Source organism: Sturnira hondurensis, unplaced genomic scaffold, assembly GCF_014824575.4.
Source record: "Sturnira hondurensis isolate 20B ecotype Veracruz unplaced genomic scaffold, ASM1482457v3 Scaffold0018728, whole genome shotgun sequence".
Taxonomy (NCBI): Eukaryota; Metazoa; Chordata; class Mammalia; order Chiroptera; family Phyllostomidae; genus Sturnira; species Sturnira hondurensis.
The window spans coordinates 17061337-17077615 of NW_028091359.1; the positions used below are offsets into that span (position 1 = coordinate 17061337).

The window sequence follows — 16279 nt, forward strand, 5'->3', positions numbered from 1 at the left end:
CAGTGTACAGAAGACAGAGGAGGAAGTTGGGAGCCTCAATTTTATTAGTGTTCAGAGGCAAGGTCAACTGCTGGGCAGAAGACCTGGGAAAGCCCAGGTGGGGAGTAGGTGAGGAGAGAGGTGGAGAATTGGAGTATCAGGGAGGGAGCTTAGAATCGGGGTCAGGTAAGGATGGGGCACATGGAAAACTCGCCTGGCCACTCCAAGGGCCCAGCTGGGGCCAAAGACCATAAAGCTGTAGGAATTCAAGTCCACGTGATTGTATCATTTTCTCCTACAGCAGCTTGGGGCCCCAAACTGAGGCGAGCAGATACCCAAAGGCTGGCCCAGGGTGGGGCTGGGCAGAGCAGGTACGACGGGAGGCTGGCAATTGCTGAGGTTGGTGATGAAGGCTGGGTGACCAGAGGGGGAGACCGTGGCCTCGAGGCAGAGCGAAAAAGGAGTGAGGTGAGAAGGGCATGGGCAGAGTAGAGGAAGTGGGGTCCAGAAATGAGAGGTCTCAGTGGAGGCAAAGAGCAGGTGTCCGAGTGGAAGAGAGGAGTGAGATGCACAGGAAGGAGGCTGAGGTCAGAGAAGACCATGCTGGAATTTAAGAGTTCGGAGGCAGAGCATTTCCAGGGATGACAAGGTGCTGGGTGTACCCATGAGTGGGAGGCTGGAATGAAGGTGAGGGTCAGAGAGAGGGGGGCATGGGGCGGGTCATCTACAATCACGCCGAGATTGCTGAGGACATGGCAGGTCCTGGTTGGCAAGAATGGAGAGAAGGTTCTGAGGCCTCCATGCGTGAGGGTCTGTGTGTGACTCGGGGACCAAAGGGAGGGGGCTTTCTGCCTGCCCTCGGGTGTGCCCTCCTTTTTGGGGAAGCCATCCTCAGGTCTGAGATGCTTTCAGAGTCAGGCTGGTGCCTAAGTCCAGAGTGTGGTGGGGGACTTTTCTGATCAAGGAGCCCTTTGGCTCTCCAAGGAGCTGCTCTGGGGGTCAGGCTGACAGCCTAGAATGGCAGGGAGACATCCCCTTCAGCAGCCAGGAATTCACCATACGGGCTGACAAGTGGCCTGCAGCCTTAGGCTCAGCCTGGCACAGCTTCCTCTGCAGGAATTAGTCCCTGACCTGGAGGTCAAGGCTGAGGGGCCCAGGTACTACCAGTAGCCCACCAAAACGTCAGTGCTGATTCGCCATCTGCAAGGCCCCTGGAGGACTGTCTGGCTCACCAGAGAGCAGACACCCCCACCTTGAACCTCTCCAGAGAAGTTGGTTCTTCTCAGATTCCTGCAGCCCACTCCCTGGGCTGTCTTCTCCCCACTGCCACGGCTGGTGGCCACACGCCCCTCTCCTGACTCTGGATGGCTAAAACCAGGACCTGAGCAAGGGCCAGGCCGACTCTCTCTAGGGAAGAAAGGGCAGCTACTCAGAGGGGTCTAAGCAGAGGAAAGGGGGTCTGGTAGGGCTCTGGGGCCCAGACCTACCCGCCTTTCATCCACCACGATGTAGTTGCGCCCGTGTTTCTTAGTCAGGTGTGGGGCCAGGACGTCAAAGCGGCGACGGAACTCAGAAAATACCATGTGGTCAGGGTAACCTAGAGAGAGAGCAGCCCAGGGCGTGCATCAGCGCCTCACCTGCTCCCACATTCCCCAGCAGCCTCGGGCGCCCAAGCGGCTGCAGCTCGAGTCCCTGGAGGGGAGGAGACGGCTGGGGGAGGAGAGCCTGCGGAGGAGGCAGGCCCAGGACAGGGAGCAGAGAGAAGGAGGCAGGGTGAGGGACAGGAGACAGGAGGCCGAGAGGACATGCAGGGCAGCCCCACAGCAGAATCACAAGGTTTAAAAAGGGAACTTGTTTCCTTTTTTAAAGACGGAAACAAGTTCCTTGTCAGTGAAGGTGCGAACAGGGGATGGCTGACCGCTTGGAAGGAATGCCATGGCATTCCTTGATGAAAGCCTGGATAACCTCTGACCTATGACTGTCATAACCCGGAGAGAACAATGTCTTCAGGACTTAATAAGAAAAAAGGGGGGCACCAGAGAGTAGCTGAGAGGAAAAGTGCATGAGCTTGGGGGTGGGACCTGGGCGCTGGCTCCCTGTATCACGTGACCTTGAAGGGGGTCACTAGAACTCTCTGAGCCTCGGTTTCTGCATCTATAAATTGGGCCCAACCACACATGGGGCATGGTAGTCACGGGACTTAAATCAGAAAATATGTAGAAAGCTTGGCTCACTTGGTGGCTATTCAATAAAATGCCGCCTTCTTTTCCTCAGTCCACTGAAGCCAGACATCGGAAAGGGCCCCCTTCCTACCCTCACCTTGACCTTGAGCCTGAGGCTACAGGACCAGAAAGACTTGTAGAGTCTCTCTCCCTAAAGAGCGTCACCTCTAACAGAGGTCCCCTTATTATCCAGGCTGGAGGTCAGGGCGAGTGTGACACGGCTTCTGCTTTGGAGCAAGGTCAGGGTGGTGGCCAGCGGGAGGTTCCGCAGAGTCGCCTGGGACACTAGAGCCCACGACCGAGGACTAAGAGACACACTCCAACAGAAGCATAGAATCTCAGACGAAACAAGGGTCTTAGAACAGATACAGCTCATCTTCCAGACTTGGAAACTGAGGCCTGAGAGGTGGAGCAACTGACTGCCCAAGGCCACAAAGGACGCGTGGCTAGAGGCAGAACTGGACTCCAGACCCGAACTCCCGACCACCAGGCAGGGGTTCTTTCCACTGTGCCGGGCTGCCTCGCTCTGGGAAACCCTCCAACTGGGAGATGAGGCTGATGCATGTGCCTGATAATTGAAACAGGAGGCGGGGGCTGCTGAGGGGCCAAGACAAAGTGAGCTATTGATTGTATCTGAATAGCAATTAAATTGATGGGCCGGGATAGCAGGTCCGGACGCCTGGCATCTTAATTAATCATCAGCGCCATCGATAGTGGCTGGGGGCTGAGTTGGGCGGGGGGCCCTTCTGCTGCTGGCCTCATCGATCTGCTTGTTTGAGTAAAGCACATTGATTTTTGTTCAGAGTGGTAACAATCTGGTTTTGAAATAATAAACACCGACTCCACATCAAGACGTGGGGACAGATCGATGATTTATTTAGAGCAGGGTAGGGAGCCCATTTCCTGGCGTGGCTGCTGAGGAAACGTGGCGGTGCCCGTGGGGATGCCTCGGGGGGACCCGGCTGTGGGTGGGTGGCACCCTGCCTGCTCTTCTAGCTAAGGAAAAGAGGGCAGACACCTGGCAAATTCATAACTTCCCATGAGGCATGAACTGGGGAGCTGGTCTGCCTGGATCAAATCCCACTCTGCCACTTAGGAGCCGTGTGACTTTGGGCAGCTAACGTGCTCGACCTCTCTGAGTCTCAGTCTCCTCACCTGGGGATGGTAATAGAATCTACATCTCGTGAGGCTGCCGTGAGGATTAAACAAGTTAGTGTGTCTGATGACTTCAGAACAGTGCCCTGTGTACTGTGAAGGCTCCAAAGACGTTAACTGCTGTTACTACTCACCCTCCCTGTCTCCTCCTCCAGATGGGCCCATAAAAAGGGTTTGTCTGAACTTTCTGGGAAATGTAAGCACCTCACAAAGATTCAGCACTTCATTCAGACAGCTCCACGAGGGCATCTACTGCTGTGGGCAGAGCCAACCCATCCAGACCCGGGAACGGGGCAGCTCTGGGAACAGGGCATGGGGGGCGGGAGGGCGAATACGGAAGGGAGAGGAGGAAGAGAAGAGTCAGCAGAATGGAAAGAAAAAGAGAAGGAGCAGACTGGGCTGGAGAGATGAGAAGAGATCCTGCAGAGGAGGCACCGGAGCAGAAGAGAGATGGGGGGCTGGTCGGAGACAGGAGGGGAGCAGCCCCCCTCTGGCCCCATGGGCCCATCTGAGGGGCAGCTCCAGAAAAGAGAAGCAGGAGCTGAGAGGGAAGGAGGCCCTACCTTGGCGGTACATGCGCATGGCATCAAGCAGGCGGGAGCCGCGCAGCTGGGCGCGGAGCAGGGGCACGTCCAGCTGCAGCAGCCCGGCCTCGCAGGGGTCTCCTGGAGGCAGGTCCAGCTCGCTGCTGCTGCTGACTCGGCGGGAGGAGGCAGAACGGGGCTCCCCGGCCCAGCCCTCTGCCACAGGCAGGAAGCAGTACACGAAGTGCAGCTTCGACTTCTTGATGGTGTCAATGAGGGCATCCTGCCAAAGGGGAAGGGACGGCCCTCAGTGGACTCTGATGGCCCAGCCCAGGCCCGAGAGAGCAGGAACTGGTACCAGCATCTCCACTCCTTGCAGGATGGCAAGGAACATATTCCTTGCCAGGAACGTGTGAGGGCTGGATAACTCTGCCCTGACCAGGCCTGAGTTGTCACTCAGCAACACTGGAGAGGGGACTCCACTGGCAGCAATCAGGTCAAAGTGAAATGCTGAGTGAGCACGGGGTGACCTGAGCATGCCCAGACGGCCGGGGGCTACCTGCTGGGGTAAGAAAGGGCGCTGTAGCCCGGGCTGGCAGACTCACCACCTGCAGCTTTATCTGGATGCACAGCGACTTCTTCTTGACAGCCGCCATGCCCGTGGTAAAGGTCTTCCGCATGCTGGTGGCCCGGCGCAGCGCCAGCTGTGAGCCGCCCTCCAGGCCCGCGATGGAGCCTGAGAGCACTGTGGCGCTGCCCGCCCGGCCCAGAAACAGGTTGCTGATGATTTTCCTGCCAGAGGCGGACGGGCAAAGGAGGGAAAGAAGTCACATGCGTGGAGCAGTAGAGGCCATTCCTTCTCCGAGCTCCTAGGAAACCACACAACCCCCGCACCACTGTGGCCAGGGCCTGGGTTATCTGGGCTAGGGCTGCACGTCCCACGCCCTACAGAGGAACTGCTGATGAATCTATAACTAGTGAGAAGAGAAAGCCAGGGTGGACAGAAGCAAGGGGTAGCCAGGGATTGGACAGAGTGAGTGACGTGTTCTCTACTGCTAGGGAGGGCTGAGTGGGGAGAGGGTTCCCAGGTGACAGGAGACAGCAGAGCTCGATATCTTCTCACAGGAGACAGAACCTGCTGTCACATTTACTGTCCCCACCCCCACTAGGATGCGAACTCCACCAGGGCAGGGATCTGTGTTTTATTCACTGCCACTGAGTAGGTACCCAATAACTGCCTATTGAATGAATGAATGGATGACAGGCATTATCTGACTGAGGGCTTTCTAAGGCTACATCTGCCTTCTTTGAGGAACGTGAATGGGGGTATTAGTTGAATTTAAAACTATAGGTCCCTCCAATCAGGTCTAGCCCCACCTCTGCTCCAGGAGGCCACCCCCATGCCCTCAAGGCCGACTAGGCTTGCCTCTTGGGAAGTGGAGGCTATCTACCCTTCTGGTGAGGGGGCCTGAGGCCAGGGAGCCCACGACAGCCCCGAGGAGTGGGACATGGGCAGAGTGAGTGCTCTCCTTACTTCTGGGAGTCCTGCAGGAGCCGGGGCGCATTCTGGGTAGCTGGGTTTTGCTTGGTGTAGCTCAGCCAGCCAGCCACATTGTACTCCACCCAGTTGGTGCCATGGCTGTGGCCCAGAAGAAAATGGTGCGCTTTGCTGCTGCGCAGGAGGGGGCTCTGGCCTGGGGATGGGAGGAGTAAGGTTTGGATCCCCAGGGCACAGGCCCCAGAACGGGACCCAGTGAGCCCCCAGGCAATGCCCCCTGGACCTGTTCAGGTGGAGCCCCTGGGGAGGAAGCCAGGGAGCTGCTGCTTCAGCAGTGCCCCTACCTTTTTGGTCACCCTCCTGGGGGCCATAGTAGGAGAAAAGGCGTTCCAAGAGGGCATCTTCAGTGGCCCCTGGCACCAGGGCCTCCTCTTCTAATAGCCATAGCAGGCCCCTGGCCTCGTCTGTGCGGGCCAGTGAGCGGACCTACGGAGAAACAAAGCAATCCCACGGAGCTGTGGGGAAGGAGCCAGTGCCCCCGTCCCTAACCACACGCTCTAAACAGGCTGCACACCTACACACTGTACACACAGTGGCTCCCGCCACTCACTGCGACACCTTGTGGAGCAGGTGGGCAGCAAGAAAAACGAGGAGGCCAGAAAGAGATAGGAGAAAGAAGCCCATGGAAAATATGATTCCTAGGACTCACGTCCAGAGTCACCAAAGACTGAAGGCTTCTTATTAAGCCACGCCCACACCCAGAGGCTCTCCTCCACCCTTGTCCTCTTACAGGTCACAAGGGCTAGTGAGAGCCCCACGCTGTAGCCACCTCCCCAGGCATCACCTCCCAGGGAGAGTAAACGAGATAAAGGCCATGAGCATAGTGCATGGCCTAATGGACATTGTCAATAAATGACAGCTGTGGGGTTAGCCCTGGCCCCCCGAGGGGGAGCACCCAGAGAGAGCTCAGAGCACTGAGGGGTGTCATTGCAGAGACATAAACTCAAGTGAGAAAAGTGTTAAGACAGGTTTTGGAAGAGAAGGTGGAATTGTTGAATTCTGACTTCTAATACCCCATGTAAGCCAAGCAGACTATGCCTGCAGCCACACCTGGTTTGAAGGTGTCTTTTGTATGGAATTCCCAAGTCTTCCTCAAGCAAGAAGAACTGGACCTTCCCCACACCCCATTCTGGCCTGGCCTCTAGGGACCGAGGGACAAGAGAAGTAAGAAAAATGCCATTTCCAATTCTTTGACCCAAGCTGCTGACATCTTCTCCCTACAGCTGCCCGAGGGAGTCAGTGTGATGACCAGGAGGTGGCCAAGAACTGATGGGTAACTCAGGTCCCAAAGTGACTACAGCTGCCAGCAGGAATGAGCAACAAAGCCATCGGATGATGAGTGGCAGGCTGGACACCGAGAGGCCCACATCCCCGGGGTACAACTGCCCAATGCCAAGGCCAATCAGAGAGAGAGTGGAGGAGGGAAAGAATGGCCAAGCCCCATCCAAACTCACTGTGTGCCTCACTAAGGCAGACATGCTCCTAAGCCACATGGACTGACTTCCTCATACCTCCTGGGAATGGCAAGGCTAGAGGGAGGCCACCGCGGGAGCCCAGGTGTCAGGGGAAAAACTCCAGCTTCCCTGGGGAGATGTGGATCTTGGGTACTTTAAGCACTTGTCCCAGGGGGCATTCACTCTCTACTGTCCCCGGGGCCCTACCCCCTTGCTAGCCTGACAGGGCCTCTCAACAAGGAAGGAGAGGGAGACAGGACTCAAAGCAGAGGAGGCAGGTCAGCAGCCTAGCAAAAATGTCAGTTCTCCAATAAAATACCTTATGTAACATCCCTAATTGAAGACAATTACCAAACACCAAGTGCTCATTAGACCAGCCATCCCCAGGCAGCAAGGTGTCCAAGACACTAGTCCCAAGGGTGACAAAACCCATCCCCAAGGGCGAGAGCTCATATCCACATGGCCCTCAGTGGGTGCCTATAGCTGGTTTCCCTGTTTGGGTACAATGCTGCCTCTTCGCCCGACTCGGCCAGGCTGCATCAGTCTTCTTGGGGACAATGGGAGGGAATAACTATGTCATCTCAGTCCAGCCAGGCCCTCATCACCTAGGAGGAGACACCAGGGCTCCTGAGAGACACACCTGAGGCTCAGCTGGTCACAGGACAGGGCCTAAGCCCTAGCTGGTAAGAGAGGAGGTGCACCCTCCTGTCTGGCTCAGGCACTCGGGGGCCAGGGCTCCCCACTGCATGAGGGCAGAAGAAAGTGCCCCCTTCCTGGCCAAACTGGCTGAGGGCTGAGCAGCAGGGCCCATAGCTCTAAAGTGCTTGGTGCCTCGGCCTGGATGCTGGGCCCCCACAGCCCCTAGCAGCACTACTGGCAGCAGCTCGTGCAGGGTGGGCTCTGCTGGGAAGGAAGAATGGGAAAGGAGAGAGAAGGCCAGCCCAGGGCCTTGCTGGAACTCCTCCTACCAGCGACTGATGGGAGGCCTGGTCCACAACAGCAACAGAATCATCCGCGGCTGGCTCCAAGTCATCAAACGCCAGCTCGATGTTCTCCTAGGAAGGAAGGCAAGAGTGGCTGTGAGCACAGGGCCAGCATGGGCAGCTCTATGAGCAGGCAAGGGGGGGACGCTGGAGTCAGCAAGTCTGACCTCCTGTCCTACGCAGGAGCGCCCCTCCAGCAGCCCAAGTGACAAATGCTCACCAAGGCATCTCTGTACCTCTGGACAGCTAAAATCCTTCCAACCTCTTTTTATACTGAGCTAAAGGCACCTATTTCTGTTATTCACACCCACTGACGAGGCTACGTGGACCGGGCCGTTCAATTTCACACACATCCTCAGGACACTTGAAGACAGCTGTCGTTTTCCTCCTGAATCTTTCCTCATCCCTGATAAATATCCTGCCCAGGATCAATATCCCTCACTGCCACATGAAGTAGGATTTCCAGATCTCATTCCATCCAAGACAGCCTTTTATGAAGGGGCCCTAAATAATCAATCACCGTCTTAACAGATCAGGAGACAGGGAAGGCCAGGCCTGACCTGCGCAGGTGGGAACTAACAGTGGCAATCACAGGGCTTAGGTGGCACCTTAAATGTGGGCAAAGAAGGGCTCCCAGGGACCCTGAATACATCTTCAGCTCCTGGGAGACCAAACTCTCCATGAAGTAAGAATACCCTGGGCAGGGAAGACACCTAGTACAGAGAGCACAGGTGGACAGACATGACAAGAGCGTAAAAGCCGGGAAGGAGCGGTCAGCAGGGAAGGTGGTTCCTTCCCTCATCCACAGATGCCCCCTTAGAGTGGGCCAAGGCCAGAGGGTGAGGCTTGGAGGGCGGAGTGGGCAGGCAGAGGCCAGGTCAAGTACTACCTCCTTGTATCTTTCCAGCTCCTGCACAAAGGTGCGCTCGTGGAAGAGCCTCTGCAGCCGGTCCTGGGCGTAGTTGTGGCACAGCTCCTCAAACGAGGCTCCGCGGGCCGAGCCACCCAGCTCAGGGTTCTGGAAGCCCGGAGTATCCACAATCATCATAGAGCAGAGGGAGTGCTGGCTGGACTTGAGAGCCCTTCACAGGGAGAGCCTGGGTCAGAGCTGGCTAGGGCAGGATGGCTGAACAGGCCCCACTGGTCTGCCCCCAGGGAGCCCAGGCAGCCCAGCCCTGCCCCAAGCCAAGTTCCCATCCCTGCACACTTGCCCAAGGCCCTGGTGGGGAAGCTGTGCCTTCCTTGGCTTTTTAAAAGGACAGTGAGCCCTCTGCTGGTGGAAGGTGGCTCTGTCTCAGCAGTCACACAAGCACGGAGGCATAGACTCCACCTTTGTTCCAAGGCAGAAAGCCAAAGAGTTCCTGGGCCCCCCTGCTTGGCACTCACCTGTTCACCAGAGAGACAAGCAGGGTGAAGAGCTCACTGTAAAGGCCAGATGCCATGCCCTCTAAGCACTCCAGCGCACTCAGTTTGGGGCCTGTGGGGCAAGAGGATCAGCTGTAGCTCCTGCTATACCTGGGCATGTTCCCTGCCTACCCAGGGTGAAGGCCACAGGGGTTGTGGGCTTCTTTTCTCCCTGATAAAGGCTTTATTCACCCTAGCAGTCTCTCCACAGCAGAGACAGCAATGAGCCCTGGATGAGGCCCCCCAATCACACTCGCCAGCCAAGGGGCCCAGGGTACCTGTACCGTCTCCCAGGCTGCTCTCTTCAGGGCCCTGGCGGAAAGAGGTGGAGCGCTGCATGGTGCCACCCTTGTGTTGGTGCTTGAAGATGGACGAGGAGAGCTCCTCCAGGCTGCAGCCCAACAGGTAGGCAGCCTTCTGGGCCCACTCGTGGCGGGCAAACTGCTTGCGCCCAGCTACGGGGTAGAAAAAATGATCTGGTATCTTGGGTCTTCCTCCTTAGGTCATTTGTTTGGCTCCCTGTTCCCACAGGACTGGGGAGTGGGTATCTTCCAGAGGCGTCACTAGACTTCGGGCAAAACAAGGTCAGCCAGCAGCTGCCAGCTTCCTGTGTTCCTCAGGGGTGGAGAGAATGAATGGGCCCTAAAAGAGGAGGTAACACCACACTGCTGCCACCAGAGGGCAGCTTCACCCTGTAAGCTTCAAACACCCTTTTAGAGAGGGCTTGGCTGGGGGCGGTGGGGGAGGGGGGTGCCAACTTGGGGACATACAGTCAGAAGACGAGCCAGCCCACCCATGATGAACACTGAGATGCACCTGTGCCTTGGGGGGCTATCAGGAGAGAGTACAGTGCCTTTTCCTTCCATGGATGCATTAGGACCCTCCCTCTTACCTCCAGGCATCTGCCAGGGGCAGCTACAAACACCCACCCACGGCCCAACAGTGAGGATATGAAAAAGCCTCAGAGGAAAGGGAGAGCCCACGCAGACAGACGTGCCTCAGCCAACATGTGTCTAATCACGGCAATTAAGGAAAGCTAACAAGAAACAAGGTTTTACCTTCAGCAGCTTCTGTAAGGCAAAGGACCAGCATGCAGCATGCAAAGAAAAACAGCGTGTTAGCAAACAGTCATCAAGGGAGCCCGCCAGGCCCACGGGAGGGGACTGCGGAGGGTGGGAGTGTGTGCGGACAAGCAGGCAGGAAAATACAACCCCGTTCAGACTCAGCAACACACACTCAAGCTCACTCACATTCTCAAAGGAGTGTGAGTGTAATCTCATTTTCACCTACACACACACACACACACACACACACACACACACAGAAAGACCTCCAAAGACATTCTAAGACACACGCGCGCGCGCACACGTACCCGCACACACCCTGGAAAATCCTGGAATCTCTGCAGAGGTCACAGACCCTGCTCAGTAAGGCCCATGTGCTGACTCGCCCAGAGGCCCCCCACTGCCCCCCCCTCCCCTGCTGTTAGCACTGAGCAGGGTTATAGGAAACCTGGGCTTGTCACCTCTTCAGAATGAACCACTTCCTTAAAACGCAGCCAGATGTCCACCTACCTACAGTCTGGAGAACTTTCACTCACAGCCTGCTTCCTTTTTGGTGGGGACAGCACTTGCTGGGATCTTAAGGAGCCTAATGTGTCCGCCCACCCACCAACCAGTGCTTCTTTGTACCTGCTGAGCAGCCTGGGGACCTTCACATCCCGAAGGAAGATGAAGCCAAAGCCCCAGGTGCTGTTCAGAGGCAGCACCCCTCTCCCTAACCTGGAGGGGAAATCGGTGCCCAGAGCACCCGCCCATCGGTGTAATCCCAGAGGAAGGCAGCAGAGCTCTTCCAGGCCAGACTGGCCAGGGGTGTCCAACTTTTGGCGTCTCTGGGCCACACTGGAAGAAGAGTTGTCTTGGGCCACACATTTAAATACACAAACATTAATGAAAACAAACAAACAAAATCTCATGTTTTAAGTAGATTTACAATTTTGTGTTGGGCTGCATTCATAGCCATCCTGGGCTGCAGCATGTGGCTCAGAGGACAGGAGTTGGACACCCCTGCTTCCATTCACAAGCCCCCAAGTGCAAGTGCTGAAGCTGCAGCCCATCTGTTATCACGGTGCCTGCTGCCCCCTAGTGGCCTCCACCCTGACATGCAAGAGAAAGAGACACCTGCTGCCAAACCAGTGGAGAGAAGGGTAGACTGAGAAAACTGGCCTTAGGAAGCCCCAGGAAGCAAGCCCACCCTACCCCACCCAAGCCCCATGGAGGGCATCATGAAAGGTTCCAGGATCTGGATGTGAAACAGATAGAAGAAGCTATTTGGGGGACTCCAAGAAGCCCCACAGCCAGCAGGTGCCCTCTCCACCTTCAACCTCAGAGTTTCTCCCAGGCCAGGCCCCTCCATTATGACAGACAAGCCCAGCGACCAAGGAGAGCCCAGGGCAAGCACCAAGACATGGCCAGTGTATCCCTACACCCTGGGGAGGGGCCAAGGTCAGTTACCCGCTGGCTCCTCGGGGGCCTCTGTCAGGAAGGGAACAAGAGGAGAGTTATTCCGGGCGGACCGTCAGCGTTGGGGCCCTTCTCTCTCCCCTCAGCCTCCCAGCGCCCACCCCCCTGCTTTCACGGTGCTCCTGGTCATTCCCACCAAAATCCAGGCCTCAGGCCAACCCTGCCAAGAGGCTTCTCTGAGTGTGGGGAGCCTTCTGTTCTGATGGGGGTGGCGCTGGGAAGAGGCACAGTGAAGGGGGGGTCTCATAACAGAAAATCTGTGCTGGGTGAGGACCAACTGGGAGTGGGAAGGTCCTCAAAAGGTCTCTGGAGCAACAAGCCAGGCTTTGGGGACCCATTGCAGGTTACCTTTGGTGGCTCCTGCAGCCCCCAGGTGGTAGATGGCAGCCAGGATGAGCCAGCAGGCTTTCTGCTCATCGGGGGAGACGCCCAGCACCTTCATGGCTGTCTGTAGCTTACTGAACTGCTGAGCCGCCTTTTGCTTCTCATCAGGCTACAGGGACAGATGGGCACGCCAGCACCGATCTCAGAGGGGCTGTCCCCACAACCCCACCGCCAGCGCACCCCCATGCCGCCGGTCCCTGGGGCAGGGCAAGGCTAGGGTAGCGCTGGAAGGCTAAGGCCAGCTGGAACTGGCCTTCTGCTGTTCCCACGGGGCACTCCGGGCCATTGGAGGCTTCTCTTACTCCCAAGGCCCAGGGCTGTCAACCCACAGGCCCCTCACCTTGGCCAGTGGCACAATCCCGAACACATTGTTCTCTGCCAAGTGGTTCAAGTGGAGCTCTGTCCTAGGGGTACAAGTGAGGCGTCAGCACAGAGCTTGGTCCCCATGCCAAGGCCACCTGCCTACCAGGGCGGGGACGGACAAACAGCTTCCAGACTCTGAGGTCTGCCTGCCCAACATGCCCTACTGCCAGGCCGGAAGCTATTGGCTTTCTTAACTGGTCTAGACAGCGGGGCAGAGCATGGCCTCCCCAGGGCAGGTCACAGTGCATCCTGGTGACCTGTGTCTAGTGATGTTCTGGTGAGAGTGTCTAGTCAGATCCCTGGGAGGGAGCAGGGATCCTGACTGAAGGGTGAGTCCAGCCAGGACACAGACTGTGTCTTCAGTTACAAGAAGAGCTAAAGAGGATCAAGCCCTAGGGCTGCTCACTCAGCCTTATCATTTATCCTTCATTCAGTGAACTGTGGATGGCAGGTCTCAAGGTCTAAAGGGAGGAGCCTGGCAGAGGAGCCAACCCCGGGGCATGGAGGGCCAGCCTCGAGGGAGGGCCCTGAGAGGGGTTAGGCTTTCGGCCCCACGCTAGCTATGTGACTGTAGGCCAGTCCCTGGCCACCTGCATCTCAGTGTGCTTTCCTCTCTAGACCCCGCTCCACGGGTAGCAGGGGTCCCAGCTAGGAACTGCACCCCTCACACATAACCAGACCCCTGTGTGCAGGGCTTAGGGCTCCTCATCTTGCCATCCAAAGGGCTTAGCGCAGAACCTAACATGCAGCAGGCACGCAACAAGCAAATGGTGCGGGATGCAATCGAGTGGCAAGGGCCAGAAGCACCCTCCCGGTTCCCTCTGTCCCATCTCACCTGAGGGTGCCATCCCCGCAGGCCAGCAGGTAGTAGAAGACATTGAAGGTGGCCTCACTGGCCGGGCGTCGAGCCACGCGCAGCTTCTCCAGAAGCATCGTCTGTGGCACAACAGGAAGGGTATGGGCAGAGGCGGGCGATGCCAGGAAAAGCGTCCCCAACACCAGAAAGAACCGGCCCGTGGGAACAGGAGGCTGCTTGTTCTTCTCCAGGTGTTCCACCAGAGGCCGGGTCACCTCTGGGGCAAACCCAGAGCCAGGAGGAGGAAGACAGGCCCAGCTTGTGGAGGGACACTGCCACTCTGCCTAGTCCCAAGGCACAGCCTTCGTGGGAAGGCAGACACTTGGTGGTGAGAGATTTCACTCAGCTGGGATGGGGGTCAGCCTTGGCTGGGCATTACGTTGCCAACAAGCCAGGCTTCCCCAGGTGAAACCTGCCTGAGAGAAGCCCCTGGGTGCAGAGCTGGGGCTCGGGCAGGGTGAGGCAGGAGGTTGAGCCTTGCCCATCCAGGGCAGGAGGCTCGGGGAGCCACCCTGCCAGTGCCAGGGTCTGTTCTGTTGGGGCAGAATCCCTGGAGAATGAGGCACAGAAGAGAGCCTGATTTCTATGGCATGAAACCAGGCGCACAGTCTCCTACCTCCCGGAGTGTCCCTCACCTGAATGGAGGCCGAGGCCACCTGGCCGGCTTGGTCAAAGTCCAGGGAGAGGATCTGGGAGAAGCGGGTGGCGTTGCCGTTCATGATGGTGGGGCTGTTCCCGAAGGCTTCCAGGAGGGTGTACAGAGCCTGCCACTTCTCCACTGCAGAAGACAGGCCCCGGGTCATCAGGAAGGCCGGGCGCAGAGAGACCAGGGAGAGACGAGCCTGTACCCGGGAGGGGCTTCCATCCCCACCCTCTCCCCCAAGTCCCTTCTCAGTCTCTTAGCTGTCCTTGCCTCACCAGAAAACACCTTGTTCCCGCTGGTGCCTGCGATGGTGGCCAGGTATTGCACCAGATGCTGGCAGCTGGTGGTCTTGCCGCTGCCACTACTGCCCAGGAGGATGATGGACTGGTCCTGGCGGCTCATCAGCATTGCCCTGTATGCGGTCTGGGCCACAGCATAGATGTGCGGTGCCATGTCCTCCCGCCGACACCCCTTGAACATGTGCATCACCTTGGGTAGGAGAGGGGAGGGGACGGGCTCTCAGCTGGTCTCACTCAGACACCCCTCACCCCGAGGTCCACGTCATTCGGGGCCTTTCACTCAGGGTAGCAGGGGGATTCTGAGGCCAAGGCCATGCAGGAAATGCAGACTCGAGCTGTTTCTGGCCTCTGGTAGGGGTTGGGGAGGGGCTTTCTGTCCTCACCCCTTGAAATGACTCCTCCTCCCAAGGTCAACTGTGAGAGTGGACAGGAGCCCATGGGATGCCAAGGGGAAGGGGCAGAGCTGGGAAAGGTGGGGTTGGCAGTGGGTGGGGGGGTCCAATATGGTGCTCAGAAGGCATCGCACCTTCTCAGAGTACACGGCGGGGGCCCCACGGGGGCTGAGGACGAGCAGGCTGGGGCCGGCGTACGTGTGCAGCAGACTGGCGCCGTAGCGCTGGCGTAGGGTGTGCAGGACACTGGACTCATTGAGGTACACCAGTGAGGCCAGATCTTCTAGGCGGTCGCAGGAGGGGGCGTTAGCCTGTGCGACAGGACAGGCAGGAGGGCACTAAAGAAGCAGGACCTGTCTGCCCCGGCGGCGGACAGGCCTGCCCTGTCTGACCACCTCCCGAGCCCTCCTCCAGCCTCCTGCCAACCTTCTCTACATCATCCTCGTCCACATCCAGGACGGCTCCGTCGTGGTCCAGCTTCACGCGCACCTTCCCCTCGGGCAGGCTGAGCTCCTGGGATTTGAGCTGACTGGCTGCAGAGTGGGGCAGGCCGTCAGACAGGGGCCTGGGGAGGCTCTCCTACCCTCTTTGGGCCCTTTTTGGTCCTGCCTCCTCCTCACTCTCCACCAGGGTCTCACCAGATGCCCAAGGAACCCCAACCCCGAAACCCAGGAGGCCCGGGCGCCCGCCCCTGCGCCTCCCCAGACTCACCCAGTGAGAAGCCATCCTTATGGACCAGCCACACCTTCTCTGTCTCGTGCCAGGCCTCCTCAGCTGCAGTCTGCTCTTCTGTCTTCACCTGCCAGGGGGAGGGGAAGAGTCAATAGTCAGACCCTGCTCTGGAAAACAGAGGCAGGGCCAACAGGAGGGAGGAGATACTCGAGGGGAAGGGCTTCCAGATGAGCCCCTTTGCAGGGCAGGAGGCGGGGGACGGTTGGGCGGCAGACACAGAACAGGGACCTCAGAGGAAAAAGCTGGGGAAGCCAGGAGGGAGTGGTGGTCCTGAGGAGGCTTGAGGACAAGGACACAGAGCTAGTGACCATGCCAACCTTGAGGGTCTAGCAGGACAGTGGCACAGGGGAGAGCGGACCCCAGGAAAGAGGGTCAGCAGGTTCTCCCTTCAGCAGCCCTTTCCCCCGCCGCCCTGCAAAGCCCGTGGGATTGGTATCCCAAGCCCACACCCCTCACCCTGGGCCACAGCTACCGTGGCCTTTCAGGCCCAGCTTCTCCCTCATCCTGACAGGCCCCCCTTCAGCAGCTGGGAAAGGGCATTGTCTCAAGACCCGAGGAAAGAGTGTCTACTGAGGACTCTGCAGTGCAAGATGGGAAGTGGGGCCTGAGTCCTCGTGTGGGCCAGGCCTTCCCCTCCAGAGGGCGCTCCACCGGGCGGGGGCGGGGGCGGTGCCCAGCCGCACAGCAGCCTCCTCAGAAGGTGGTGGGCACACAGACCCACGTGGACATGCCAAGGCCATACAAGGGCATGCCCAGAGGTATGGGGGGGCGGTGGAGAGGGGCAGCACTGGTCTACCAAACACAGGAAG

The 16279-nt window shown here is 58.1% G+C and overlaps 1 protein-coding gene across 18 annotated transcripts in view; it reads right to left on the bottom strand.

The window, feature by feature from the left end:
* The window catches only part of MYO18A (myosin XVIIIA), a 94666-nt gene that overhangs the window by 30285 nt on the left and 48102 nt on the right, over positions 1–16279 (bottom strand). For 11 of the 18 annotated variants that reach the window (XM_037070133.1, XM_037070134.1, XM_037070132.1 and 8 more), the window contains 19 exons: positions 15450–15537; positions 15165–15271; positions 14873–15049; positions 14323–14536; positions 14040–14182; positions 13384–13484; positions 12526–12589; positions 12150–12294; positions 11793–11813; positions 10338–10349; positions 9558–9734; positions 9262–9352; positions 8765–8957; positions 7861–7947; positions 5723–5864; positions 5415–5574; positions 4486–4672; positions 3920–4163; positions 1467–1576 (listed from right to left, as the gene is read on the bottom strand). In XM_037070133.1, coding sequence (XP_036926028.1) covers positions 1467–1576; positions 3920–4163; positions 4486–4672; positions 5415–5574; positions 5723–5864; positions 7861–7947; positions 8765–8957; positions 9262–9352; positions 9558–9734; positions 10338–10349; positions 11793–11813; positions 12150–12294; positions 12526–12589; positions 13384–13484; positions 14040–14182; positions 14323–14536; positions 14873–15049; positions 15165–15271; positions 15450–15537 — 2463 coding nt within the window. The remainder of the gene's footprint in view (positions 1–1466; positions 1577–3919; positions 4164–4485; positions 4673–5414; positions 5575–5722; positions 5865–7860; positions 7948–8764; positions 8958–9261; positions 9353–9557; positions 9735–10337; positions 10350–11792; positions 11814–12149; positions 12295–12525; positions 12590–13383; positions 13485–14039; positions 14183–14322; positions 14537–14872; positions 15050–15164; positions 15272–15449; positions 15538–16279) is intronic. The other 7 variants (XM_037070137.1, XM_037070136.1, XM_037070135.1 and 4 more) reach the window with 3 other exon arrangements.